At 34.6% G+C, this 27,728-nt stretch overlaps 1 protein-coding gene across 12 annotated transcripts in view; it reads right to left on the bottom strand.

Moving 5' to 3' along the window:
* The window catches only part of PAPOLA (poly(A) polymerase alpha), a 67,852-nt gene that overhangs the window by 9,374 nt on the left and 30,750 nt on the right, over positions 1–27,728 (bottom strand). For 4 of the 12 annotated variants that reach the window (XM_025442940.3, XM_035719887.2, XM_035719886.2 and 1 more), the window contains 10 exons: positions 24,120–24,173; positions 23,481–23,600; positions 21,681–21,790; positions 17,827–17,948; positions 13,634–13,776; positions 10,693–10,793; positions 10,254–10,474; positions 6,546–6,608; positions 4,635–4,709; positions 411–2,566 (listed from right to left, as the gene is read on the bottom strand). In XM_025442940.3, the coding sequence (XP_025298725.1) occupies positions 2,471–2,566; positions 4,635–4,709; positions 6,546–6,608; positions 10,254–10,474; positions 10,693–10,793; positions 13,634–13,776; positions 17,827–17,948; positions 21,681–21,790; positions 23,481–23,600; positions 24,120–24,173 (1,105 nt within the window). In that variant the 3' untranslated portion in view covers positions 411–2,470. Of the gene's footprint in view, positions 1–312; positions 362–410; positions 2,567–4,634; positions 4,710–6,545; positions 6,609–10,253; positions 10,475–10,692; positions 10,794–13,633; positions 13,777–17,826; positions 17,949–21,680; positions 21,791–23,480; positions 23,601–24,119; positions 24,174–27,728 lie in introns of those variants that run through there. The other 8 variants (XR_007412538.1, XR_007412539.1, XR_007412540.1 and 5 more) reach the window with 7 other exon arrangements.

Here is a 27,728-nt window from a genome sequence, read left to right as displayed (position 1 = left end):
ACAGTGCCACCTGCTGACAAAGAAATAAAGCACCAACTGCACTGAAAACTTTGAAAAGGGAATCATAATCAGCAGTACATGCACAAAACAATATAGAAAAGGCATAGAGTCTACTGTACACAAAATAAGTACTGTAGACAATGGGACAGCTGAGAGTGACTTATTAACTACATTTATGTTTTCCTCCTAAATGATCTTTTACATGAAAAATAGGGATCACAGAAGTTATCGATTAATACGAGGCTGCCACTAACAGCCTAAATTATCCGGAAGCAAGTCTTTTCTAAATGTAAGTAAATTCTTTTTGCAAACCTTCATTTACGGCCATACTATAAACTCATAAAGTAGAACCAAGTGATCACTGAAAAAAACAAGAGAAATAAGGTAAGTCAAAAGAAACCAGCCAAATGTGTATTGTGCTGTTTTTTTTTTTATTGTGTTTTCAATGGAGAAATACATCATCTGTTTACAAAATAGCTCTTGAAAAATACAAGGAGTACAGATACTATAAAACAAAGCAAACTCCAGTCATGAGACACTACATACATCATGCGAAAGCAACAGTCTGATCTCCAGGTTATGAAAACTAGAATTAAAAAGTCACTACACAGAAAAGGTCCAAGTTTCCAGCTTGGCAAAACTTGGGTGCAGTTACATGAAACGTTTAATAAACTGAATTTTTTTCCCCAATGTGTAAACAAAATGACAAGACTAAATCTGTGCCTGGCAATTTCAATCTAACTCTGAAGCTACACAAAACACACAGACACCTTGTACACTTCACCTGTTAGCATGACCATCTGTTTGTCTTAGGTGGTGGGAGGAAGGGCAAGGTGAGTGTGCGGAGCGAAGATGTGGGAAGCAGAAACACTGTCTACTAGACATCATAAGGTACGGTGAAAAGAAAGCCTCAATTAATGCATAGCCTAAGGGGAAAGACTACACTCCAACTTTGGAAAATTAATTTAGAAGGACAGGGGAAGAGTTTTAAGTAACTGCAGTTTGACATGAAAAATGCACATGTGATAGAATGGAACACAATGGAAGATTCATAAACATGCTCATCAGAAAATCTGTTAGGTCTGCTTTGTCCAGATTAGGAAAGAATAAGTTTATCAACATCTGGCACCCCTCATACTTCGTGAAGATGGATGCTCTGCTGCTTAATTATGAGGACTTCTTTTCTTTGCAGAAAGGAGTTCCTAATCTACTGATCGGATAAAACAAAATGAAAAAGGAGTAGAGAGCTGACTAGATGCCAAGTGCTTGCTAGAAGTGATTTTTAAAATGTTTCTACATGTAAAATTTACTGACAAATTTTGGTCAACCATTTTAAAAATAAAAATCCATTTAAAATTCTTGGAGAAAATGCCTTTTTGCCCACATGTTTAAAATTGAAAATCAACTTTACTACAGAGAGTTCTGTGGAGTGTACAAAATTCCGCATGTCCAGAGATCAAATGGCCGTCCCAGATAGGGCATCATGTTCCACACACATTTCTTTTAGTCACCCTAAAGTTTCAGCCATGGGACTGAAATTTAGTGTTCTCTGCCATGTGGCCACAGGATCATTGGTTTCACATCATGGCTTATGAAAATACTGGCATTTTGTTTCTTATGAAATTAAGTTCTATCTTATGCATACAAGCAAAAGGGAAAAAGAAAAGGGGTAAGGGGGCAAAAAGCTTTGTTTCAAAGACAACAGATTGAAGGCCAAAGAATATAGAGCTTTAATAAGCTCAAAGAAAAATATTTGCTGGCTGATCGCTGATTTGTATGCACTCTAAACAATTCTATAAATAAAACCAATATATCATTTCTTAATCATGACCCCATCAAAACCAACTATTTCCTAATTATCCTTTCAATGTCAAATATATACCCTAGAGTTGACATTTCATTTTTTAAGGGCTGCAGCTCCCACACAGGGACTGAACTAGATGTCCTCTTATCCTTTCTCTGAAGAACAGTACACCACTGCACAATGGTATCCAATTTGAAGACTAATGGTAAAGGAAATCTTTCAGGAAAAAATGAAAATCCATCAAGCTGAAAATCTAAAATTAGTTATACTTTTCTAATAAAAAAATACATAAAAGTGCATCATCGAACAAGGAATTCTTATGCCAGTTTGTATTGCAAATTTTCCAAACAATGCATCAAACATAAACCCAATCCAGATGTCAATTATGGATACAAATATAACTTGAGGTGTTTTTTTTTTAAAGGCAGTAATTTTTTGAAATAGTTAATGCAACTGTTGCTAACACAATAATAATAGTACTCCTGGCTTCACATACTAACCTGGACTTCCGATCAAGTGCTGATTAGCCCAGTAAGGGAGGTCACAAAAAAAACCTAAATCCATATTCAGTCATTTCTAGTCTTGTACCCTCCATGCTCCTTTTTTAGCATTTGAAGACAACAGGTTGAGTTGGCAGATATTGTTTATGGACCCCTGAGGTTGTTTTTACCGATTCAATCTCAGTTTTATTGAATTCTTGATAACAGGAATAGGATTTGCAGGGAGAGCAGGGATATCAGAAAGGTCTGTACTGGATGTTTTCTGAGAACGAAAGCAAAGAACACAACATTGTTCAAAGCACTGTAACTTAAAAATAAGATTTACTTTCCACTGCTTTAGTTTCTAAGACATGGATGGGACCTTACCATAGGAGTATTAAAACTTTAAAGAGAAACAAGAATGAAGTGCAAATAAATATAACTATTACTATAAAATTATTTGTTCTACACTTGTAATTGTCAAATAATAGGAGTATTTTAGCAATATACAGATAATTCCTAAGTAATTTTAAAATGCAGCTTTTACAGACACACTCCTCTAAGAATGACCTGTCATATAATTACTAAAGTCATGTTAAACTGTATTTACTTGTAGTAACACTCACAGCTGTAATATTAATTGGTGCTGGAGCACCCCCATGTGGGAGAACACTTAAGTTCATCTCACACACAGAAGCAGCAGTTACCAGGACATTATTTTCCCACCTTATAAATTATAAAATTAAACCTATACAACTCAGTACTAATTTAGTTATTCTAAATTTTAGGAAAACCCCATGTTAAAAAAGATTAAATTGTATGCCTTCTTTAACATTCAAAAACAGAGATAAATTTTTAAATGTTTTATTATGGGAAATTCCAAGCATCCACATAAGTAGAGCGCATTCTATGGTGAATCCCTTGTAGCCATTACCGAGCTTCGCCAGCAGCCCAACCAGAGCCATCCACCGTCCCCCCACCTTCACTCCCACGCTTACTCTGAAGCAAATCCCAGAGATGCTACCATTTTGTCTGTATCTCAAGTTATCTCAAAACAATAAGGATTCTTTTTTACACACAGCCACATTGTAATCATCTCCCCAGAAAGAAATCTACTCCTTTTAACACCAAATATAGGGATGTATATATATATTTTTTTATTCCATATCATCACTCTTTTTATTAACTGGGTGATTTTTCTCTCAATGGCTCTACAAATCTCTCCATCAGAAATTAAGTTCTACCTCACCATAAAAATACAAAAAGGCAAATACCCATGAGTACTCATCACCATGGGAATGAACAAACTTAAGACAAAACTATGAAAACAGTTCCCTGGAGTAATGTGGCAGGCCAAAAGACATGTAGTCACATACAGGAGCCGAAAACTGACAGACTACTTTGTCCATGTATCAATGCAAAGCACATTTCCTCGTGCTGTTTTAGTTACTTCCTCCATCCCAAATTTGTATTAGATCAAAGTTATGGAAATAAAAGACATTTCAGAAAGTCACCATGGTATTTCTCTCTTTAGAGGCTATGAGGGTTAATAGTTAGCAAAAACACATTTTAAAATTATCACATTAAAATAACTCTGAGAAACAAAGCAGCAAAATATCACTGCCTCAGTTCAGCAGCCTCACTGTGAGCAACAATGATCTGAGGGGTCTTGCAGAGTCACCAGGTCAATGGCTACTTAAAATATCTATTTTGTGTCAGAGTGTGACCTAGACTTTGAAGTATGCTCAATTTAAAAGGATTCAAAAAGAAAACCATTGTTTCACAAACAAAATGAAGGTTCACAATCAGTATTTAAAAAAAAAGAAAAGATTCAAGGTGCCTACTGTATGCAAGAGGGACTATCACAGAATTTCTAGGACAAATGAAAAAAATAATTTGAAAGAATTATGGGTTACATTAAATTAATAATTGAAAATCAGAAGTAAAATGTGAGACAAACACATTTTTAAAAGAAAAAAAATCATTTTAACTTCACAAAAAGATCCACAAAGAATGGTTTTTAGTTCTGTCATGATTTAAAATTCACTCTTTGATCTGTAGAGAAAACCTCTATATGAATACTGCATACTGCGACTAATGAGGATTTAAATAATTTGCAATATCAAATAATATATAAGGGGATGAGTTAAGTATCTTGACAGTGCCAAACAACCGTTCTATCAAATCTCGTGCTCTACCTTTAAACTACGATACACACATTGATAAGCTAGCAATTACTGTTATGGGGATCATTTTAATAGTCTTCTTCTGCATATGCTCATTTTAATTCATTACACCACACTAATCTTAACAACATTTATAAAACTCTCCTTGCTTTTTGCACTTAGTACCTGAGAGGCCAACAGAGAAGCCGCTGTGTGAATAGTTTCTGATTGAGTTGTACTTGTCTCTGTATCAAGTTGTTCCTGTGAGACAAAGAGGACGGGGGAGGAAAGAGACTTAAAAAAGAATAAAAGAACATGACTGGGTTTGGTGGCTAATAAAGAAGACAACTTGGAAGACAGGAGGGTCAAGAGAAAGATGGGACCATATCACAAAATCATCTAGTGAGCCTGGCCGCAGGCCGCCTCACCCTCATCACACACACATATATTTCTATGGGCCTACTTCAATTCTAGAGGCACAGAGTATCTTCTGACTTTCCAATGATCTCCAACTTGGACTTCTGGAGCAAATAATAATTAAAGACACACACAGGCACATTATGAAATGTTGCCCAGACAATAATGAACACACTAGAAGCCCAAGCCTTTAGCAATGTGAAAAAAACAAAACCCAGTAAATATTATAAAATAAAATTACCCACAAGGACAAAAACTGCTCCCACATCTTTAATTAAAAGAAGAAAAAAGCCCCTAAAACATTCCTTTATTTTTGTGGTTTCTATTCCTTTCCTCAATAATCAATACACTACTCTTAAGTATGATCAGAAAATACAGGGCAAACCATGTCATTCCACTACTCTAAATGCTTTTAAAGTTGTGCACAAAACAAAATACTACATATAACACAAACAAATGAAAATAAACATGTAAAAATTTGAATTTCTATAAAATATAGTAATAAAACAATGAAATGTCAATTTTCTCTTATGAAATGAAACAGGGTAAACAGGATGCAGGTAATAGAAATGGCAGTGCAGGCTTCCTGAAGCACAGACTGGAGTTATGTGTCAAGTTTTTTAAAAGTAAGCATACTATCTGCCTCAGTAATTCTATAATTTATTCTATAATTTATTCTAATAAATATAAATGGATAGCAGGGATTTAGCTAAAGTCAATTCTATAGTAAGAAAGAACTTCCTTTTTTTAACAGAAACAACTGCTAACAATTAGAAACTGGTTGAACAAAGTAAGGCAATAGCCCTAAGATAGCTGTAAATATTTTGTAAATCATATTATCAACAGGCACAATTTTTTCTGGTTTACAGTGAATAAAGATTTAAATGCAAAAGCCACTGCCATGTATGCCCAAATAAAGTCTATAAAGACACCAAAGAAATACTTGCAATTATAGGAATAATTTGGGAGGAGGAGGATTTCCAAATTTTCTACAATAAGAGGAAAAATGTTAAAAAGCCTTCAGTACATTTCAATTTCTGAAAAAATAATATTTGAAGTCTAATATAGTTTGGCTAAACCACTCCCTCTCACCTCATCTACCTCATTCTCAAGCCCCATGCACTCCAGAAGGTTCTGGCAAGAACAGATTCTCTAAACATACCATACGCTCACCCCAAGAGTCAGATGACCTCATCTTGGACAGCCCCAAATCCTTACATATCCTTGAAGGACTACATCAAATACTACATGGTCCTTCTACAAAGCCTGTTACTACTCTTTCTTCACTCAGAAATAACATTCCACTGGCTCCTGCCCCTCACCACCCCACAGTAGCCTCAATGATTTTGATCTCTGATAATGTAATGAGTTGCTTCTATATCTTATTTTCTCTACTTAATTATAAGTTTTTAAAGGCACAGGACATGCCTCACTCATCACCTTATTACATTCAGTGTCCACTCGGGCTACCTTGCATTTAGTAACACCTCAAACACTTGAGAAATTAAATTTCAGCATCATAAATTAACATTCAAAAGGGACAAACACTTCTCTAAAAACAATACTGGAAACAGTCTAAAACCTCTACAGAACAAAAGACAGTACAATATTCTAGAGACATTTCTAAAACATCTTCTGTACTCTTAATTGCGTATGTATTCCAAGGCTAAATTAGTATACCTTTGTTTCTGTTTTATCATGTCCACTCAAAGCAAGACAGTTAGCATCTTCGCTTGTTTCATCCTGTTTTTAAAAAAAAAAGCTTTATTCTCTAAAATGAACAATTTAGATTATTTGCCAATTAATGCTTTAATTGATAGAAATTTTTTAAATTATTAAGTAATTTAACCTGTAAGATCAACTATGACCTTAAAGTAGATCACTCGTTCACTTGAAAAAAAATTTTTAATGTAACATATTTAATTTGGCTTTGGTATCTTCCAAACTTAAGAAGAATATGAAGAAAGCGGTTACTATTGATCAACAACACCTAAAGTACATTCCTAAAATCACGAAGTTAATAAAAAAATTTTTTTTTGTAAGGAAGAGGGGAAAAAAAGTTCTTTGATCAAACAATTTAGAAACCTGGAATACTATCACCCCCATTCTAGAAAATTCACATACGTATTAACACATTTTATAAAAGGTTTTGAGAAGTTCTATCAAGAATATCTCTTAACTTTTCCCAAATTTAATTAACCACAGAATCCTCCTGCTTAGTAAAACTTGGTAACATCCTGAAGAATAGGAGGTTTGAGAAATGTTCTCTTCCTGTCTTAATTTTTTAAATTTATCCTTATATTCAAAAATAACTCATTTTCAGTAAAGAAGGGAAAGGAGAAGCCAAAAATGGCTACACTTTCCCATTCCTACAGTGACTTATAATTAACATCCCTTTAAGAAAAACTATTTAAACCTTAATTTCTCTGCTGTATTTACTAGGCAAAACTATCATTTTAAATGTGGCTTTATAACAAGACATAAAAACCATGTGAGATATAACAGTAATATAAACCAATTCTAAAAAGGACCTTATTTGTATCCTGCGAACATTATAAACCACGAACAGTAATTTGTCGTAACTGGGCAAATTTTAACCCTGACTCTATACGTAACACTTTGGAATTATTGTTAATACTGGTAAATACGATGATATATGTGTGTGTGTGTGTGTGTGTACACACACACACACACTCGCATATATATCAATACACACACATATATAGTGATAATATACTGTAGTTTGTTTTTCAGAAGTCTTTATCTTTAGATACACACAGAAATATTTATGGCTGAAATGATACGCCTGGGATTTGCTTCATAACAAGGGGAAAGGAAGTAGATGTGTAGATGAAACAGGCTGGCCGTAAGCTGTTAACTGCTGAAGCTAAGTGATGCAAACAGGACTGTATATTATAATTTCGTACATGTTTGAAATTTTCCATAAGAAAAAGTTTAAAAATACATATATAGCATCATTTAACCATACAATCCAAGGCTAACATTTGTCTATTTTTATTTCACATATTTGTAAAGCCTTCGCACATGATGCAAATTAAGCAGCAATATATGACCTAACCACACCTGAACCCCTACAGGTGTGTGGTGTAATGTCTCTACACATTAGTGCATTATTAATTAAGACCAGTGTTTCTTTCTGGCTTACTAAAATTTCTTATACCAAGTACTCATTAATAGAGAATAAAAGACCTAGTTTGGGAGAGCTCCAAAATGAGGATTCGTAAACAATCTTCTCCTTTAGCACCATGAGATTTAGGCCTGGGTTCTAATCCTGACTTTAATCAGCTTTATAAATGGAAAAGCCACTGAAACTCAAGATCTAAGATCTCTTCTATATCATAAAATTGGTTTTTTTGGTCAACTCCATGGAGCTGTGATAAACAAAACCCAGCCTGAGAGAAAACAAACAAACAAACAAAAAAAACTGCAAGGAAAAAAGGGAGGGAAATCTGTTTTAACGAATACTTAAGAGGAATCAATCAATAGCTGCACAGGGATCTTACCTAATTACAGAATGGAATGAACAAAAAGACTATTAAAAAAAATCAATGAGGGTCGCTTGAGCAGTGACTAGATACTTGATTCTTCTAAGTGGGACAAGTTTATTTTATTTATGCTTTTTTTTTTTTTTTTGTAATCCTTATCTTTTAGATACATGATTTTCAAAAAACTAATGAGATGATACAATGTCTGGATTTTCATCTCCATAGCCCAGGCAGAGGAAGATGGAAAAGGCCCAAAAATGAAGAGTGCAGGGCCTGGCACAGCCCAGTGTAACTGAAGCTGCACAGTGGGTACACAGGCATAGGAAATGACTCTCTACTTGTGCATAGATTTAAAATTGTCCATATGAAGTTAAAACATCCTATTCCTATTGCCTCTCCACCTAGACAGGAAACAGGAGTGTTTTCTATGACGTTAAGTGCAAATGAAACTACCAACATTGTGCCAGGATACCGGGAGTCAGAGCTCTCGGGAGCCATTAAGGGATTAAATCATCATCAGAAGTAGAACGAATAGGCATCTATAGTTATGCTTACGTGTTCTTTACTACAATAAAGAAATGTCAATTCTGCAATGCTGTCACCTCCAAACAAGTATCAATAGACACAATGTGGAGTTCCACCAGAACTAGTACATTGTTAGGTTGCTGCATAACATAGTCATGTAGCACTGAGGGGTCTGAGAAAAAGATTCCCTGGCCTAACTCCTCAAGTCTCTGATTCAGTGTATCTGGAAGAGGCCGTAAAATCTCTATTAGAAGAGGAGAGAAAAAAAATCACTCTGAAAAATTCTGATGTACAAGAGAGGCTTCAAATCTCTGCCTTAAAATAACTATACAGATGGGTTTTCAGAATACATGTTATAAAGTATGATATAATATAATCATTCTTCATTCAGCATCATTAGAGTGACAAAATTCATCAAATTATTCATATTTAGTTAATAATGACTATATCAAAAAAAAAATCTAAACCAAAAGTCTTCAGAATAAGCTGGGAAATAGAACACTTACAAATGAATAACAATGATTTTTTATGATTACAGATCAAAACACTCCTATGAGAAAAATCCAGATTTTTTACCCTTTCTAAAGAAACTTTGGTGACGTGAGTAAATTCATAAGTAACAAATTATCAACCAAAAATCAATGAGATTGGAGTTTTTGGACTGTCACATCTGGGACAACGATGACTGTCCCACTAACAGGAAAACAACTGAGAGTGACTCCAGGGAGCAATGAAATTTTTTAACAATTTAACTTACTTCTGTTTTGTATTTTCAAAGATACACCAGAATCAATGTACACTTTTAATGGTTTTCCTAAAATTATCTGAGACTTTGGCAAGGTAAACTGGCCACTATAAAAAGTTAAAGTATTGCTAAAAAAATTTCCTGAAGGGTTGGAGGAAGTAATCATTCAAGGTCTCAAAATTAGTCTGACTTTGCAAATTTGGCCAGTTATTCAATAAGAATTCCCTAAAAACCTCATATTCAATAACCCTGTAATACCACGTACAGTGTAAGAAACTCCAAAACTCCACTTGGATCACAGAACTGTGCCTGAATGGGCAACCATAGAATCAGTACACCTAAAATATAATAGTTATGAGAGAATAAGAAATTGGGACGACATGCTAAACTGTGTTACAGACTTGATGAGCTAACTTTATGTGAGAGGCACAGCTTTATGGAAGAGGTAGTCATCGAGAAGAGTAGGAAGGGTGAAGAGAGACTATGGCCCTAAACCACTACACTTAAACATTTTCTAAGAACTTTCTTCCTTTTGCTTCTCAATTTTGGCTCACAAAGATTTTCTTCTACTAGACAGGCTGGTATTCCCATGGCTAACTAATATATAGATACCTCTTCTGTTTTGGTTTTCTTGGGACTCTCTTCTTTATGAGGTGAGGATGTCCTCTTGACTCCTACTATAGGATTAGGTATTTTTGTTGCTGCATTTCCTGAAGGTCTAGGTGGTGGGTTTACCAGACGTGTTGAAGAAACAACTCTGGAGACCGTAGGCTTTGGTGGTGGTGAAATGGCTGGTTGTGTGGCAGTTTGAGGAATGCTTTCACTCGATGTACCTAAGTAGATAAGTACATGAACACATAAAAATTACAATAAATCCTATCAACAGAGGGTAAAGTAAAGCTTTAGGTCTCCGAGTTTAATTTCACATCAATGATAATAGCATTAAAAAACTGAATTCAAACCACTTAATCAATAAAGCCATCTTTCAAAATAAAGGCTAAAGCCAAATATGGTGTAAGGATTCTCAAGCCTGTCAACCCCATCTCCTTACCCCCTGAGCTTTCAGTGGAATTTACTTGTGGCACAGAAACTTCAGTAGCCTGTGGGTTGGTCACAGATGCTGCTGTTACAGCTGGAGCAGGACTGTTTCTGCTAAAAAAAAAAAAAAAAAAAGTAAAAAAAGTGACAAAGCAGAAGTATAAAATTCCGTAACAAAATTTAGTATGGGAAGTTATTTTCTAAAGGAAATGATTTTTTAGTTTTACTTCTATGAATACATCAGTAACTGACTTTATTTGATAAAATATAGCCAACAACCAAAAGCACACACTCAAAAGCAGTGCTGTCCAACAGAACCCTCTGGAACAATGTCCTATAGCTGTGCTATCCAGTATGGTAGTTACTATATAGATGCAGCTACTCTGCACTTGAAATATGGCTGGCGAGAAACTGAATATTTAATTTTATTTAATATTAATAAATTTAAATCACCACACATGGCTAGTGACATATTAAACAGTACAGTTCCAGAAACAATCTGTTCATATGATTTGGGGGAACAGACTTAACGGATTTGGGGTATAAGAAAATCCTGTCAAAGGCTATATAAGTAAGAAAATGGTCTGAGAAATAGAAAAAAGTTCTGCATATAAAATCTAAAGGTTTGTGACATCCTAAAAGACCACCTAGTGGCCCAAATAAACAACAAAAGCTTTCAAAGCCATCCCTTCTCTTCTGTGTTCTGGATCCTACTCCCTCCTATCATTTCAGGAAACTCGAATCATCCATCCTTTACTCTCCTTTCTCTTCAACTTTTCTGTCTCAAATAAATCTTATCACAGTTAAATAATCTTGTTTTAATTACTCCCTGAAAGAAAAATAAAAGCAGAAAGTCCTCTGTGGTCTACTCTCATTCCTTTGGCTGCAGCTTGCACTCTCCAACTGTGGATCAGTGATGCCATGAGAAGGTGGAGACATGAAAGGACTTAGACTTTGGATGCCCATGTGCTATTTACATGTAACCAGGGCAGTTTATTAAAGCTTTGGGAGTTCACAGGGCATCTAGGTGGCTCAGTCGATTAAGTGTCCAGCTGGTTTCAATTCAGGTCATGATCTTGGGGTCCTGGGATTGAGCCCCAAATCAGGCTCCATGCCCAGTGCACAGTCAGCTTTACATTTTCCTTCTGCCTCTGCCCTTGTCCCTCTTGCTTGTGCTCTCTCTCTCAAATAAATAAATCTTTAAAAAAAAAAAAAGCTTTGGAGTTCATTGGTACATGAAAATAAATGAAAACAAGCACAGGTGATCCCACTCCCCCAGGGAAAATACCAAGATGGAACAAGGACTGTGAAGAGGGCCCTCAAGGGCACACACATCTAATGATTTGAACAGAAAGGGAGAGCTGGCCAGAGAACAACTATAGATGCAAGAAGAAAACCAGAAAGAGCTAGCAAAATGGCTAGCGAATAAATACTCAAAATTTGCTAAGCAAATATACAATTACAAATTTACAATCCAGAAGTCTTATTTACAGAAGTTATTTAGTATTACATAAGAAACTAATATCATTTAAACTTCTGAAGTTACTTCATACATACACTTATTTTATGTACAGTGCATAAACTCAAAGTATAAGACTTTCTATAAAAATTCCTTTGAAGATCCCCCGGAATTTCCATTAAAAAAAAAAAAAAGATTCAAGGAAACACTAAAAATTTATAGAAGTTAAATATAAAATATGGCTTTTTGCATTCTAGTTGACACCACAGCCATGTATTTCTTTCATAACAAAAATGTTTAGCTTTGTTAAATATTTTTAAAGACACTTAGTTTTTTTTTGTTTTTTTTTTTTAAATTTATTTGAGAAAGAGAGATAGCCAGAAAGAGTATAAGCAGAGGGAGAAGCAGGCTCCCCACTGAGCAGGGAGCCCGATAAGTGGATTGATCCCAGGACCCTGGGATCATGATCTGAGCAGAAGGCAGATGCTTAATGGACTAAGCCATCCAGGTGCCCCAAAAGACACTTAATTCTTAAAAAAAAAAAAAAAAAAAAAAAAGGCAGCTTCCTGTAACTAAAACCAGCCCACAGAGACCTTCACTTTTTAGAAGGCCCCTAGTATTTCCAAAGATCTGTTCCCCTGCTACACAGATATAAGTAGCTCCAGGACAGAAAGGTGATTTTTGTCCCTCTTGTCCATTCCCCTTAGCACACCAGTTCACTGGAAGCAGGTAGAAGCCTCAGTACAGATCCTTCTTGACCTAAGATGGGATTACATACCATTAAACCCATCATAAATGAAAATATCTAAAGTCAAGAATGCATTTAATATATAAAACCACCTACCAAACACCACAGCTTAGCCTAGCCTACCTTAAACATGCTCAGGACACTTATGTTAGCCTACAATTGGGCAAAATCACCCAACACAAAGCCTATCTTCTAATAAAATGCTGTCTATCTCCTGTAATTTATTAACACTATACTGAAAGTGAAAAATAGAATGGCCATTTGGTGCAGAACGGTTTTCAGTATGGCTGCTGACCCTGTGAGCACAGGGCTGAAAGCAAATAGCAGCTCGCTGTTACTGCCAGGCATCACAAGACACTATGGTACAGTATACTGCTAGCCCTGGTCACAATTCAAACTTCAAAGTATGATTTCTACTATGTAGTGCTTTTGCACCACAGTAAAGTCAAAAAAGCTTAAGTTAAACGATACATGTCAGAGACCAACCTTTTATGAAATTTGAGGGATCACGGTACTAACATTTATTCGTATCTGAATTAAGATATACCTGTCCCGAAAAGGGAATACAAGTATGACACAATAGGACAAAAAAAAATTACTTTCCCCCCAAAATAGGTTTAATTGCTATATTTAAAAAAATTAGAAGATGGAATAAAAATAATATTCTAAATAGGTGACTTTAACAAGAGGATTCAGCAGGTATGTTTAGTGAATAGCCACTCCAATTCGTTCCCTTGTTTGCCTTACCCCTGAGAGCTGCCAGAACTGTTCAATGGACTGGTCTTCATAGCACTAGTAGGTGAAGGCACAGACATGCTGTTATCACTGTCCATAGACAAGTCGAGGCTGCTGTCATTCAGAGGTGTCAATCTGACACCTTCCGTCGAATGCTACAATTAATAAAATATTTAGTCAAATATATCTTTATTTTACCCGGATCTTTGAAACACAAACATAGTACTTTGATAAATGATTTCTACTACAAAGCAAAAATCAGTAAGTTCATGAAAACTCACAAGTGTCATGGTGAACTTATAACGCAAAGATTTGGTAGACACATCCTTCCTGACTTCTAAGAGGCCTGACTACACTACAGTTCTTCCAAGGGAGACAAAAAAGGACAAAGGAATGCTACATTAGACATACACACTCTTCATAAAACGGACTGCACACTAAAAAGCACTATAATGTGAAAAGACATGGATCTTAAATCAGAGAACTATAAATATATAGAAACATATATATTAGGAAAAAAGTCTTAATGATAAACACTATACCAGCAATGAGTATTTCTGGCTTTTGGGATTATGACCAATTTTTTTAAATCAATTTTCAATTATTCTACAATCCACATAAAATTGTGTGATTTCAAAAAAAACTATCAAGTAAGTATAGTGTAGTACCACTTCTAACATCTGTAAATCAATTCTCTCTCAAATAACTAACGGCTCTCTCAAAAGCGAGAATTTCTGCTCTTCTGACTGCCAACTCAGAATTCTAACATGGTTACATTTAATAGTATAAATTATCCTGCGAAAATAAAGCAGAAATAATTTTCTGAAAGTAAAATTTAATATCCCCATGTAAATCCTAATGCTAGTCCTGCTTCTTAAAAATCAAAGCATTTAAAATGTTACTTAACCTAGAAAAACCAAAATAAAGCTTAAGTTACAAATGTTTCTGTGAGGGAAAGTTGACTTCTAAAGAACTTAGTTTCCATTTCTACAATCAATCGTACTAAAGTATCAAATTGATTTCATTTTTTTCCAGAATCCTTTTTAGCCTTGATGCTCCGTTTACCTACAGAAACATTTTAATAGAAATGACTGCATTACTGACAAAAACCCATACCCCACACGTGTGTGTGTGTGTGCACGCTCTCTAGTTCCCCAAATTCAAGACATCCTTTGATCTACACTACAGAAATTACTTTTGTACATAAATCAATACTGATCAAATGGGAAAGATGAGATTTGGCAGAAGGGAGAGGAAGAGAGAGTAATGCCACTTGTTTATGAAGTCAGTTGTGAAATGAATTTTCTAATGAGCTTTTTTCCTACACAAAAATGCTACCAATTTCACTCTCCCCAAGACAAGGATTTGTAAAGTAAATTACCCTCAATCCTACATAGTTACCTGCCTGATCATGTGATCAAACATCTGTGAGACAACAGGGCACAGCTGAGGATGATCTGTGAACCTCAAGGTTTTAGCTGGCTGCTCTGCTTTGCCTGTGTTTTTTTTTTTTTTTTTTTTTTTTTTTTTGCCTGTGTTTATATCAAGTTTACCACAAGAGACTTCAATGCCAAAACATCATAAATGTTCTATCCAAACTTTCTAATAAAAGAAGAAGACAGAGCATACTACAGAGAGAAATAAACACACATGCTTTATACTGAGACCTAGGTCCAAATCACACCTACTATACAGCCCTGGGCAAGTTTATTAGCCACTTTGTTTCTTCTATAAAAGACAATACCTGTGGGTTGTTGTATCATTAAATATAGAAAAACATTCATACAGTGCCTTGCAAAGAGCAGCTGACAAAAGAAAGCTATTAATAAGAGTCTCAGAGAAAAGATTCATGGATCTAGATTTCTATATACCACTTCTGAAAATAAGAAAGTGCTGCTTTTCTAGTGGCAACTTAGAAATAATCCAAATGATGTCAAATAAAGGACAGACCTAATCATACTGTAGCCATACAAAGAAATACCAAGCAGCCACGTAGTGTTTGTGACATAATGTAATCTGGAGACATAATAAGCACCCAAAGAGCAGCACCACAATCATCAAAAACCTTTTAAAGATACATATGATATGTGGAAATTTCTATGTAGAAATACACACTGATATGTGAAAAGTAGCTGATGAGAATACAGTTAAGCTTTATTCGATAAATACAATGTTTGGACTAAAAAATTTCTGATCACTAAGAATTCTTTTTATATTCCAAAAGATTGTATTTAGATAGATAATATCTTAATAGAATAAAATTTATTTTAACTATACTTTCATTGTTCCAAATATGAACAATGATGCAAACAGGAATTTTAAAAAGGTAATCTAGGGGTGCCTGGTGGCTCAGTTAGTTGAAGCGTCTGCCTTCTGCTCAGGTCATGATCCTGGAGCCCTGCGATCGAGTCCCACATTGAGCTCCCTGCTCAATGGGGAGTCTGCTTCTCCCTCTGCCCTTTCAAATAAATATTTAATAAAATAAAATATTTAAAAATATTATAAATAAAATATTTAAATATTTTATTTAAATAAATATTTAAAAATTTTCTCAAATAAAATATTTAAAAATAAATTTAAAAAAAAGGTAATCTGAGAATTAAGGGTTCTGGAAAATCTAATTACCTCAGTTATAGCTGTGTTAATACAATAGAAATATACTAGTTAAGTGTTAAAGAATATAACAATCTATTTACATTCACTTCTGAAATCACACAAAAATATTTATATATTTTTACATGTAGAAAATACATACTTAAGTATGGCTGCTAAAACTCGTAACACCAAGGGACAATAAGAGGACAAATGTCTGACTTGACACTTTAGTTTAAAAATAAAATTCCTCAATTGTAAACTTTATGTATATTTTATGACAAATAAAATGGCTTAAGAACAGTACATTTTTGCCACTTTCTAGATTATTTAGTTAACTCCTAAAAACATTAGGTTGAGAAGAAAACAAGCCACATAAAAGCTTTAATGCACTAAGTTACTTTAAAAATGAAAATGCCTTTGAAAACTACATTTTAGAGCAAAATAAAAAAGCAAGTACCTCTACCCCCAAGTTATGGTGATAACAACAGAAACAAATATGAGCATTCGTTATGTGCCAAGCACTAGTCGAAACCATGTTGTATGGGTATTGACTCATTCCATCCTCATAAAATACCTAATGAGGTAGGTAAAAAATGTTATCTCCCTTTTTGAGAAGCAGCTAATCAAGAACATGGTGTTTGTTATATAACTGGCCCAACTCTCACAGCCGGGAAGGGGTGTACTCAAATCAACCCAGCTCTTGCCCTTGACTTAGATGCTTATACCATTATATATGCTATACTTTTCTTTCATATTCTCTTAAATAATATAATCTTTTACATTTTTTAAGCTTGTAAACCTTATAAAATTATTAAATAGTACATATTCATCAGAACCTTAACTGAATATATTAATATGTGCAGCTCTAATCCATTCATTTTCACTGCAGTGTGTAAGTATTCCATTATAGAAATAAGCTACCTATTCTTGAAATCAAGTATGATATAATTGTCATCTCATCTCTGCAGTAAAATTCTAATATATCCTCTCTAAGTCCAACTAAGAAAAACATAGGTGCAAGTTATTCAATAGGAAGCACTATTACCAGGAACAACATACTATAAAACATTAACTCTGGTCACCTCTTTGTGATCTTCTACCCAATAACTGGATTTTCCAATAATATACATGTAGAATTCTTAACAAAATAAAGCCATTTTTCTAAAAAAGCCACACAATTTACTTGATCCACATATAACCTAGGTTTACTTTTTAAAGGAAAGTAAATTAGATACTGATGTATTAAATGGGTAAGAACAGAAGACTTTGAAAGAGACAAAGTTTACATAAAATAAAGAGGAAAGTAAATTAGATACTGATGTGAGTATTAAATGGATAAGAACAGAAGACTTTGAAAGAGACAAAGTTTACATAAAATAAGGATAGGAAGCATCACCACTAATCTATCTGAGGTCTGCAAGTATGTGCAGGAAACACGACTGGGAGCAAGGTTTCACAGAGTGGAACTGCTGCCTGGAACAGATTTTTAAAATGCTATGATGTACTTCAAGCAGAACTTAAAATGATTCTAAGCGCTGGAGCTATTATTGATAGACTGAATACAGTAAAACATGTTACTAATCCTTTTGTTAAGTACATTCTACATTTACCTTTTTCTTTTTCTGGAGAACATGATTAGGTAGTAGTTGATGGAGTTGCTTTCTTTTTACATGCATTGCCGCAATTTTCATGTCCACCTCAAACATCTTGCTGTTTATTGCTTGCCTATAAACTACACAATTAGGAAATTGTTACAAGAAATAGAAACATTTTAACAAAGGCAGTAAAACTCACTCAGGAGAAGCCATTGTAAGTAGGGATCCTTCTCTATCAATCCTGTGCATGAAACTATTAGGCCAAAATTGATCTCTAATCTGACATAATCCATTGCTTGAGCAAACTCTAAGTACCTTTTACCACAAGGTCTATATATTGCATAGAAGCAAAAGTATACTAACTCTTCCAATGTAATTACTCTAAAAATAAAAACGTCAAAGAGTAACTCTTTAAGAAACAACAGGACTGGGGGAAAAAAGGTTTCTTTATACCCTTTTATGCTACCACAATTATTTAAAATTCTAGCCCAATTAGGTAACAAATGCAGCAATTATTGACTAAACCTAAAAATACCTTTTCAAAAATATGCAGGATAAAACTTTAAGACAAGTAGTAACATCTTCTATTATAGAAATAACTCAAATAGGGGTCACAGGAACAAAAAGAAAATGCTAAAAATAAATTCATTCAAGTAAGTTCCGGAGAATCCCCAAATGGAAAAATCCATTCACTCAGTCATATGACAATTTATTGAGCACCTATACTATATCATGCTGTTCTAGCCATAGGGGATACAGAAGAGATTGAGACCAAAAGAATTTCACACTGGGGAGCCTGGGTGGCTCAGTCAGTTAAGCCTCTGCCTTCTGCTCACGTCATGACCTCAGGGACCTATGACAGAGTCCCGCATCCCATTGGGCTCTCTGTTCAGCAGGGAATCTCCTTCTCCCTCTGCCCTTCCCCGCTGCTCATGATCACTCTCTAAAATAAATAAAATCTTTGAAGTATGTATATTTTAAAAAATTAAAAAACTACTTCACAGAGTCTACATTCTAGTAGGACAAACAGTAAACAGGAAAAATCAAAGTAAAAAATTACCCCTATCAGATAATAGTGCCATGGAAAAAAATAGAGTAGGGAAGACAAGCTTAGCCTGGAAACTGAGAAGACATCAAAATGGAGACTGAAATGAAAGTGAGGAAGTGAAAGAGATAAATGGTGGAACAGTATTTCAGCAGATCCAAGGTTAAGGGCAAAATTTCCTCAATTGAGCGGATGTTTGGAATGTTAGAGGAACAACAAAAGGACCACTGGAGAAAAGGAAAAGGCAAGGTGCATAACCCCCTAAGAATAATTCTGAAATCGCCAAAGCTCCAAACACGTAAGTTTTCCCTAAAATTGGCACCAAAACTCATCTGGCAACAACTAGCCTTGATCTAACCTCTTATCACTATTTGGTTTCTACCTTTGCTTAATATGAATCCTGAACAGTTCCCCGAAGAAATGTTACTGTCACTGACTACCAGATGTTGCTGCAAGCCCCACTAGGAATATTACTTACTAGCTTTATTACCTTTCTGGCTCCAAGACATATTGGATAAAGGACTCTAAACTTACAACAGGAAATGAGACCAGACATAATAAGAAGGCCAAATCAGGTAAAATCTTGCACACTAGAGTAAGGAAGGACTTGGACTTCTTTCCAAAAGAAATTGGTAGCCATTACAAGTTTTAACAAAGGAAGGCATGATTTGGCTTAGTATCATTTTGGATGCTGACTGAGAATAACTATTATCCCATTAATAGCTGGGCTAGGGCAAGCCAGGGAAACTAGTAATGCGAATACAACAGAGCAATGACAAATGAGCTTGGACTGTTGTGATAGCAGTAGAAATAGCCATTAGTAGCAGGAATCTCAAAAGACACTAAAAGTAGAGGCAAAAGGATTTTTTAATGCATTAACATCAAATTATGAAAAAAAAAAAGTCAAGGAGGACTCCAAGATTTCTAGCTTGAACAACTACAGGGATATAGCTGCCAATACCTGAGATCAAAAAGATTTGAAGAGAAGTTGGAAGAGACCGGAAGTAAGAATTTGAGTATTGAACTTATTAAAATATTTGTTTTATTAGAAAATCTCACAAAGGGGGTGCCTGGGTGGCTCAGTCAGTTAAGCATCCGCCTTCAACTCATGATCTCAGGGTCTCTGCTCAGGGGAGAGTCTATTTCTCCCTCTCCCTCTGCCCCTCCTCCCACTCATATGCATGCTGTCTCCTTCTCAAATTAAATCTTTAAAAAAAGAAAAGAAAAAGGAAGAAAAGAAAAAAGACAATCCTACAAAGCATTCCATTAAAATGTTTCAAGGTACAGGACAACTCAACATTTCCCTCCCAAAGTAACTAAAAATTCCTTGAAAATCTTGATGGTTCATTAGCACAATCTCTGATAAACAGCTCAATCGAGATGAGATGCACAAAAATTTTCTAATTCAAGTATCTCTACATGATTTGTTTACAGTTTAAGTTGACATCAAAATTTTTACTCTGGAAAATAACAGTTTTGTGATGTTCAGCAAGTGGAGTTACCACCCTCCAAATCACATCCTAAAAAATCTGTGTTTCTGTTGTCACAGCTACTAAGGGTTACTACTTGCTGGGACACTAAATATTCTTTGGTGTTTCTCATGATAAAGAATTGTGCCACATTCCACTTAATATTCCTAAAAATGAAAATCCTACTTATCAATTATTGGAACCAAGAAATCAACTCGATTTTCTATAAGAAAGAGTATTTTTCACCTGAATTTTCCAAGAAGGCAACTACCATGTGTCTCATTTACAGTTACCTTGTTTTAGTTGAAACTTTAACTGCTACTATATCATCAACTGCAAGGCTGCTGATGGTCATTCACAACAGACAGCTACCTGCACAGGAGCAGCTCCCAGATGTCACACTGTGAGGGATTCCACACACAGGTGCACCACCACCACCACCATCACCACCTCCCCCACCAACTACAGAAGTCAGGCCTTCTAGTCACTGGACGTGAGCATTTACATTCTCAAAGGCATACTCTTTTCCTTTTACTTCTTCTTCACACTTAGTATAGGACACTAACTTTTTAACAACTTGTACCACTTTCTGTCTCTCCTCTCAGGAGGTAAAAAAAATTGTTAATGTAAAAAAATTTGTTAATGTTAAATCCAAATGTTCTTAGGGGGAAACTTATTGGGGACAAGTGAAAATGACACACACTAAAAATGTTTTTAATGGGGAGAAAAGGAGAGATGTTCGAAAGAAAACAAGAGTCCCTAAAGAGGATGTATATTCGTAGTCTATGCATTTATGCATAGTCACCACTGCCTTGAAAAGTTGTGCATCTATAAATATAGGCTTAGCTTCTGTGAACTACACCCATTTGTTCTTTAAACTTCTATCTCAGTTATACCTCAGGGTATAGGTCAATCTGAAATGTAGCTCTAATCATCCTATTCTCTACCCATAAATCAATCAATACTTGAGTCTATATTTGACATAGAATAAAATTTCTTCACATCACCAAAAGCCTAGCTTTGTAAATATCTAAGGTTCACGATTATTGTGGCAGTCAGCAGTCAGACACAAATTCACTTTTTTACACAATCAAATACTCAGGTGGTTTCTAATTTCATAAATAATTGTGACCAAATTTAAAATGGTCCTACTTAACTTTAAATTTATAAAACAAAAAATCATATGTATTAGACATTACTAAAACTAGTAACTAATCCAAATTAAGATTATTTTGATAATCATCATTCAATACTCCCAAGTAAATTAACAGTTATTGCAAATATCACTATGGTACACATGAAGACAAATTCAAATATGCAAGTTACATGATCTGATCATCCAAGAAGAGGTATACCTGTATCTGTGAAAGACTGAATATCATAGGTGAGATCAACACTGAGATTTTCAGAGTTTTCTGTTTTTTTAAACACTAACCCAATCACCCACATCGTGCGAAATTCTTCCCTGCAAAGTAAGAAAAGTGTTACTAGTTTATCAAGATTTCATGAAAATGTTGTCAATGTGGTTAACAACCTGACGTATGTGGAAAAACTTGGAATCCAAGTGTATAAGCAAACTAAGTAGAGTTCTAAACTTAAACTCCATCAAAACTCAAAGTCCTCCACCATACATGTCCTTCATATTCCTATTACTATATAAACAAGGTACTGACAACCACTGTTAATGATCTCAAAGTACCAAAGGCACAATAAAAATCATGTTCAAACTAACAAGGGAAAAGAAGTAATACATTTTAGAAAGATCTGAAACAAAAAAAAGATTATTCTAGATAAAAAATTTTAACTAGAATGTAATATATACTCCTTAAAATTTAAAAACTCAATCAAAAAGGTCCCATGAGGGGCGCCTGGGTGGCACAGTCAGTTGAGCATCCAACTTACAGTTTCAGCTCAGGGTGTGATATTCATGGGTTGTGAGAGAGCTCCATGTTGGGTCTACACTCAGCATGGAGTCTGCTTGGGCTTCTCTCTCTCCCTCTCTGTTCCTTTTCCACCCAACCCCTGCCCACGCATGCATGCTCTCTCTCTCTAAAATAAATAAATATTTTTTTAAGAAAAGAAAAAGGAAAAAGATGACATGAGCAGCAATTTGACTACAAGCATAATAACAGAAACCAGGGTGATTCAGCTACTTTTGAACATTTAATAATCTAACTGAATGGATCAGTCTTCTAATAATTATGACTGCAGCAACAAAAAATTATAAAAAGCTCAAATAACAACTCTTTTACAGGACTGCAAAAGGAAATAACCTCTATCAACAATTCAGAGTAATGGCTATACACCAATGCAGCACAATATCAAATGATCAATTTACTTGTATTTTTCAATCTTTCTTTAATGATACATTTTTTTTTAAACAAGCTCATTACTAAAATTCCCCTCGCCATCCAAATGCAAATGAAGTATAGGCAAAGTAGAATCTCAGGTAAATAATTCAGTAACAACTGAACCAGAAATCGATCTATAAAAGACCCTTAAAAGAATAAGGTAAGCCTTTTATTAACATCTCTTCCCAATGTTCCAGAATCTATCACAAATCAGATTTTTGCAAGTTCAATTGAAAGCATGTTCTCTCTTTAAAAAAAAAATTAAGATGAGGGATCCCTGGGTGGCGCAGCGGTTTGGCGCCTGCCTTTGGCCCAGGGCGCGATCCTGGAGACCCGGGATTGAGTCCCACATCGGGCTCCTGGTGCGTGGAGCCTGCTTCTCCCTCTGCCTATGTCTCTGCCTCCCTCTCTTTCTCTCTATCATAAATAAATAAAAAAAAAAAAAATTAAGATGAAAAGCAAGACATATTTGGATAGTAGCTACTCTAATAACCACTGTATAGTATGGGTGAGAAGAAAAAAATTTTAAGAAATGCTAAAAGGCAGATCTGCAGAATTTGAACTCTAATTAATCATCCTTAGATTAGTATCAGAGAAAACTATTTCAGTGTTGATTTTTCTCAAGAAATACTTCTCTTTAATGTTTCTCATCAGGAAAACCTAACCCACTAATATTAAATAGGTTTTGTGTCATATGTGATCAATAGAATGGTGACTCTAGTTACTAAAAAATTGACTATAGAAAGCTTCTATGAGTAAAAGAAAGGAGAGAAGGAAACTAGATTAAATTAGAAGATTGCTTACTTGTCAGGATTTTCTTTGGGTGCTGGAAATGACTGGGGATTCACATGAGCCAGTGTAATAAATTCATTCTTCTCCAAACTTCCAACCAGGATTCGGATTTTTGACTCCACCAAGCCCACCCTGAACAAATGTCACTTAGTATTAATGAAAATTCTGGTTAATTCAAAAAATAAAATGCACAAAGTCAAATATGTTTATGCAAAGCAGTAATATGAAGATCATACTTAAACACGTGTGAGGGCAGTTCAACCATCTGAATTCCCATAGATAAAACCAGTCTTAGGCTCTAAACAAAAATGCTGAAGCAAAAACTGAGGAAGGATAATCAAGTAGCACTTCAAACTAGGAAGGTTACAAAAGACATCCCCACAATGATTTAAAGGAAAAAAAGCAGTAGGCTAAAACAAAGCACTTTAAATATACAGTTAACAATACATGGATATCCGTAAGGGAAACAAAAAACAAAGTTGTATATGAATCCCCAAATTCCTACACTTCCATTACAAATGGTAAAGTTCCATTTATGAATAAAACCAGACTGGATGGGAGGACAAACTTTCTCCCATCTCCTACTGCGTTCTGCAGCTATCTGATTGGATTTTGGCTTATTTTCTCTGTAAAGTCTAATCTTATACTCACCATTCTAGGCGTTGTTTTTCTGTTGGTGCACTTGCTAGAAGTACAATATAATGCCTTTGGAGATAAAGACAACATGCTATTTATTTTATTTAACTGCTTTGTGCTGGATATTAACACCATAATGTAATAGCTTTGTGACAGTTACAGATCAGCAACATTTTAGCAAGGGGGACTGCAAGCTCAAGATGTACATAAAATCATAAAAGCTAAATTCCACAAGTTTCTAACTACTGGTGAGTTTAATTCTTCTGAAAAAGAGTGATTTTATAAAAATTATTCCAAAATAACTTAATCCAAGAACAATGAATAAACATTAATTGATAGTTTGGTCCAAAAACTCCAGTGGAGTGCTTTAGATCTATAAGCTGTTCACTAAAATATATTCTATTAAAACAAAGTTGTTTTAATAGAAATAATGCACCAAGGCTTTAGCACAGAAACAGGATCACTAATTATACATATTACAACAGTAAGCTAAAAAAATAGTTCAAACACATCATGCTTTTTAACTCAAATTAATAGGCATCAAAAATTAAAACTGAATATTGAAGGTAGGCCTAATGATTTTTCTCAAGTAACAGTATAAATTTCTATAAAAAAAAGCAGATATCACTAATGTGAGAGCAAAGAAGAAATCTGATTTTCATGTGGAATCCAATTCCATTAAATTAGAGAAAAGGCAAATTTTATTTCACAAAATGCCATTATAACTATTTTAAGTCTTTTTAAAACAAACTAAAAGTATAATTCATGTTATTTTATATTTAAGAAGTTCAGTCCAATATACTCTTCTACAGAACCCATTTTAGAGGTGCTGCAAGCCAAACTTCTCACCAGAAACTACCTCACAAACGGCAAACTGAGATCACCTAAACACGGACACTAGTCTGAAAAACCAGAGTATGATGAGAATTTTTAAATTGGTTTACTCTTTTTTAAAAAGCCTGAAACTCTTATCTTTCATATCTTATAAATGAGGGTTTGGACTAAAACCAAATGTCTGACCTAGGCAAGAGAGAGAGAAATAGAGAGAGAGAGAGAGAGAGAGAGAGAAGACAATTCGGGAAGGGACAATGGAAATTTGGCAAATTAAGGCATTTTTTAACCATTCTTCCTTAAAATATTCCATTTGATTACTTACTTATGCTCATAAAGCATTTGAAAAATGGTTATGAGTCTTCATAGCTATATAACCTAGGTATGAGACTTGTATGTACCATCTGAACACAGGACAATGCCACTTACTGGTAGCGGGATAAATGAAGCTCAAATGAGCTTAACTTCAAGTACTTATCAACTTAAGGTAACAGATAATACGTATAAACATGAAAACATGTAGACAGATATGTGAATATGCAGCTCAAATCCATACAGACCAATACTTCCTTTACCACCAGTTTAAATTTGTTCAGCATTATTTGGATCGAACCAAATATACAGAACAAACACAGATGGCTCAAATAAATAAAAGTTACAAAAAAGCACTAAAAGCTCATGCATTTTACACACACATAAACCCACTCTCAGAGCCCTCAAATGCTCTTAAATGCATCCAAATCCTAACAAGCTCAGTATTCTGATTTCCAGTCCCTGGGAGATTGGAAATGGGCAGCCGATGGGGGAGGGAAGGAAAGGAAGATGGAGGAAGAGTTCTCTGACAGAAGTGCAACAAGTTACAACAGGAGACAACAAACTGTAAAAAGCAGGCATGTACACAAAAACAAAAAAAGCAAAGTTGTCTGTGTTCCCCTAGTAAAGGAACAAAACAATCTGTCTCTAAACTACTCTTTTATCACACTATTAAAATGGATGTTCTTAATTACCACTCAGTCTTCAACAAATGATGCACAACATTCTCTCTTCACAAAGGCAAAACATACAATCCATTTGAATATAATTTTGTTGGCAATTCAGTTTAAAGTTTTGAAGTCAAAGAGTTCAACTTTGGGTTCTTACTGAAATGAGGGGAACTAGGGGGGTGTGGTAATCTACTCTGTAGTTATGTCCTTTACTCAGCCACATTTAAGCAAATTTGAAGTAGGAGATATAAAATGCAATAAGTAAGTTTAACAGAAATAACCTGTCATTAGGAATCCATTTATAAAACAAAGACTCATCCAGCTAAGAAACTGAAACCAAATCCCACCTGAGTTTGTTAAGTTTTAAGAACCAGAACTTGTATTCAATTCCTAAGATTCCTATCATAGAAGAGAGGCACCAAGTACTTCTAAATTTAGACTCCATGTATTTGTATAGCTGTCCCAAAGAATGTGATCCCCAATTTCCAACTATCATCACCATTTGCTTAAGATGCTCAAATGCCTTAAGGAGACACTTTGAAATGTTAATGTAATAGTCATTAACTTTTCACCAAACTTAAAGATTTTCAGTTTCTAATAAAAAGCTTTTGCTATAAAAATGTATCCCAAATGAATTAAAACCTATTTAAAAATTCCTAAGAACAATTTAGTTGCTTTTATTACCTAATAACTGCTTATCCCCCAAAAAAGTATGTAAGTAGGTTTCCTGGCCATTTCATCACATTAATATTTTTCCCGGGTAGATAGAATATAGCTTAGATATGTGAATGGAAAAATGTAATTATCTTAGAGAAAACTCCTTATAATTCCATCTTTGCAAAACCTGGGACCAAGTTCAGTATTTTAAGTTTTTAAGACATTTTAAGGCTAAATTATTCTTTCACACCTACTCCTTGAAATTATAAGAGAACATGCGGGCCTCTTGCCACTATTACCTTTCCTTCCTTTTTTCCTAGTAAAATGGAATACCTGAAACAAGTATTCACATTTCCTAGGTCAATGATGACTTATTTTATTGCTACGTGTCAACTCGAATTACCTTAAAGGAAAAACATGAAAAATATCTTTAGTTATTAAAAACTGTACAAAGCACCGTTAATGCCTTTTTCTCAAGAACACTGAGATCTTCTCAAGATACTTTTCTGCTTTTTAAGACAAATGAAATTTCTCCTTTCCAAGAATGACACGCGGGCATATTACAACTTAAAATCCAATACATAACAAATGACACTACTTTCAGGATGTACTTCAAATAAGGCTTAACCAACTTTCACTCAAGAGAAAACTAAGAATTTCAATTCAGTTGTACAGCCAATTTGGGGGATATCATATGAAATGCTAAAAGAAAAATTCAAATCTGTGACTACCTCTACATTCTATTAATAATAAGCCCTAGATATTATAAAGAGGAAATTTTTTGGAGAAGTTAAAAATATAAATAAGATTTGGTATAGATAAATCTAGCCCATTACTATCACATTTTCAAATCTGTTTTTCTCAAGACTCACAGATAAAACTTAAAATTTTTCCTATACAATCTCTGCTATTTGTTGCTACTTCCTCATCCTTATTCATGCCTGAAGTTGTTTTTGATCATCTAAAATGATTTGTTTCAAGAGAATTCAGTAAAGAGAATAATCTATCATCTTTTACTCAGTCCACTGAAGACCTTTTAGGTACTGTTTGGCATAAAGATAGCTTAAAACTTCTAAAAGAAGATTAAGCAAGCTTTGAAAAAAAAACCCTTCAAAGTTCTAGTAATGCAAATTTATTTGAATAGATGACACTA

The sequence above is a fragment of the Canis lupus genome, chromosome 8 (genome assembly GCF_003254725.2).
Source record: "Canis lupus dingo isolate Sandy chromosome 8, ASM325472v2, whole genome shotgun sequence".
Taxonomy (NCBI): Eukaryota; Metazoa; Chordata; class Mammalia; order Carnivora; family Canidae; genus Canis; species Canis lupus.
The sequence above is the reverse complement of the archived record's forward strand: the minus strand, read 5'-3'. Positions and strand labels throughout refer to the sequence as shown.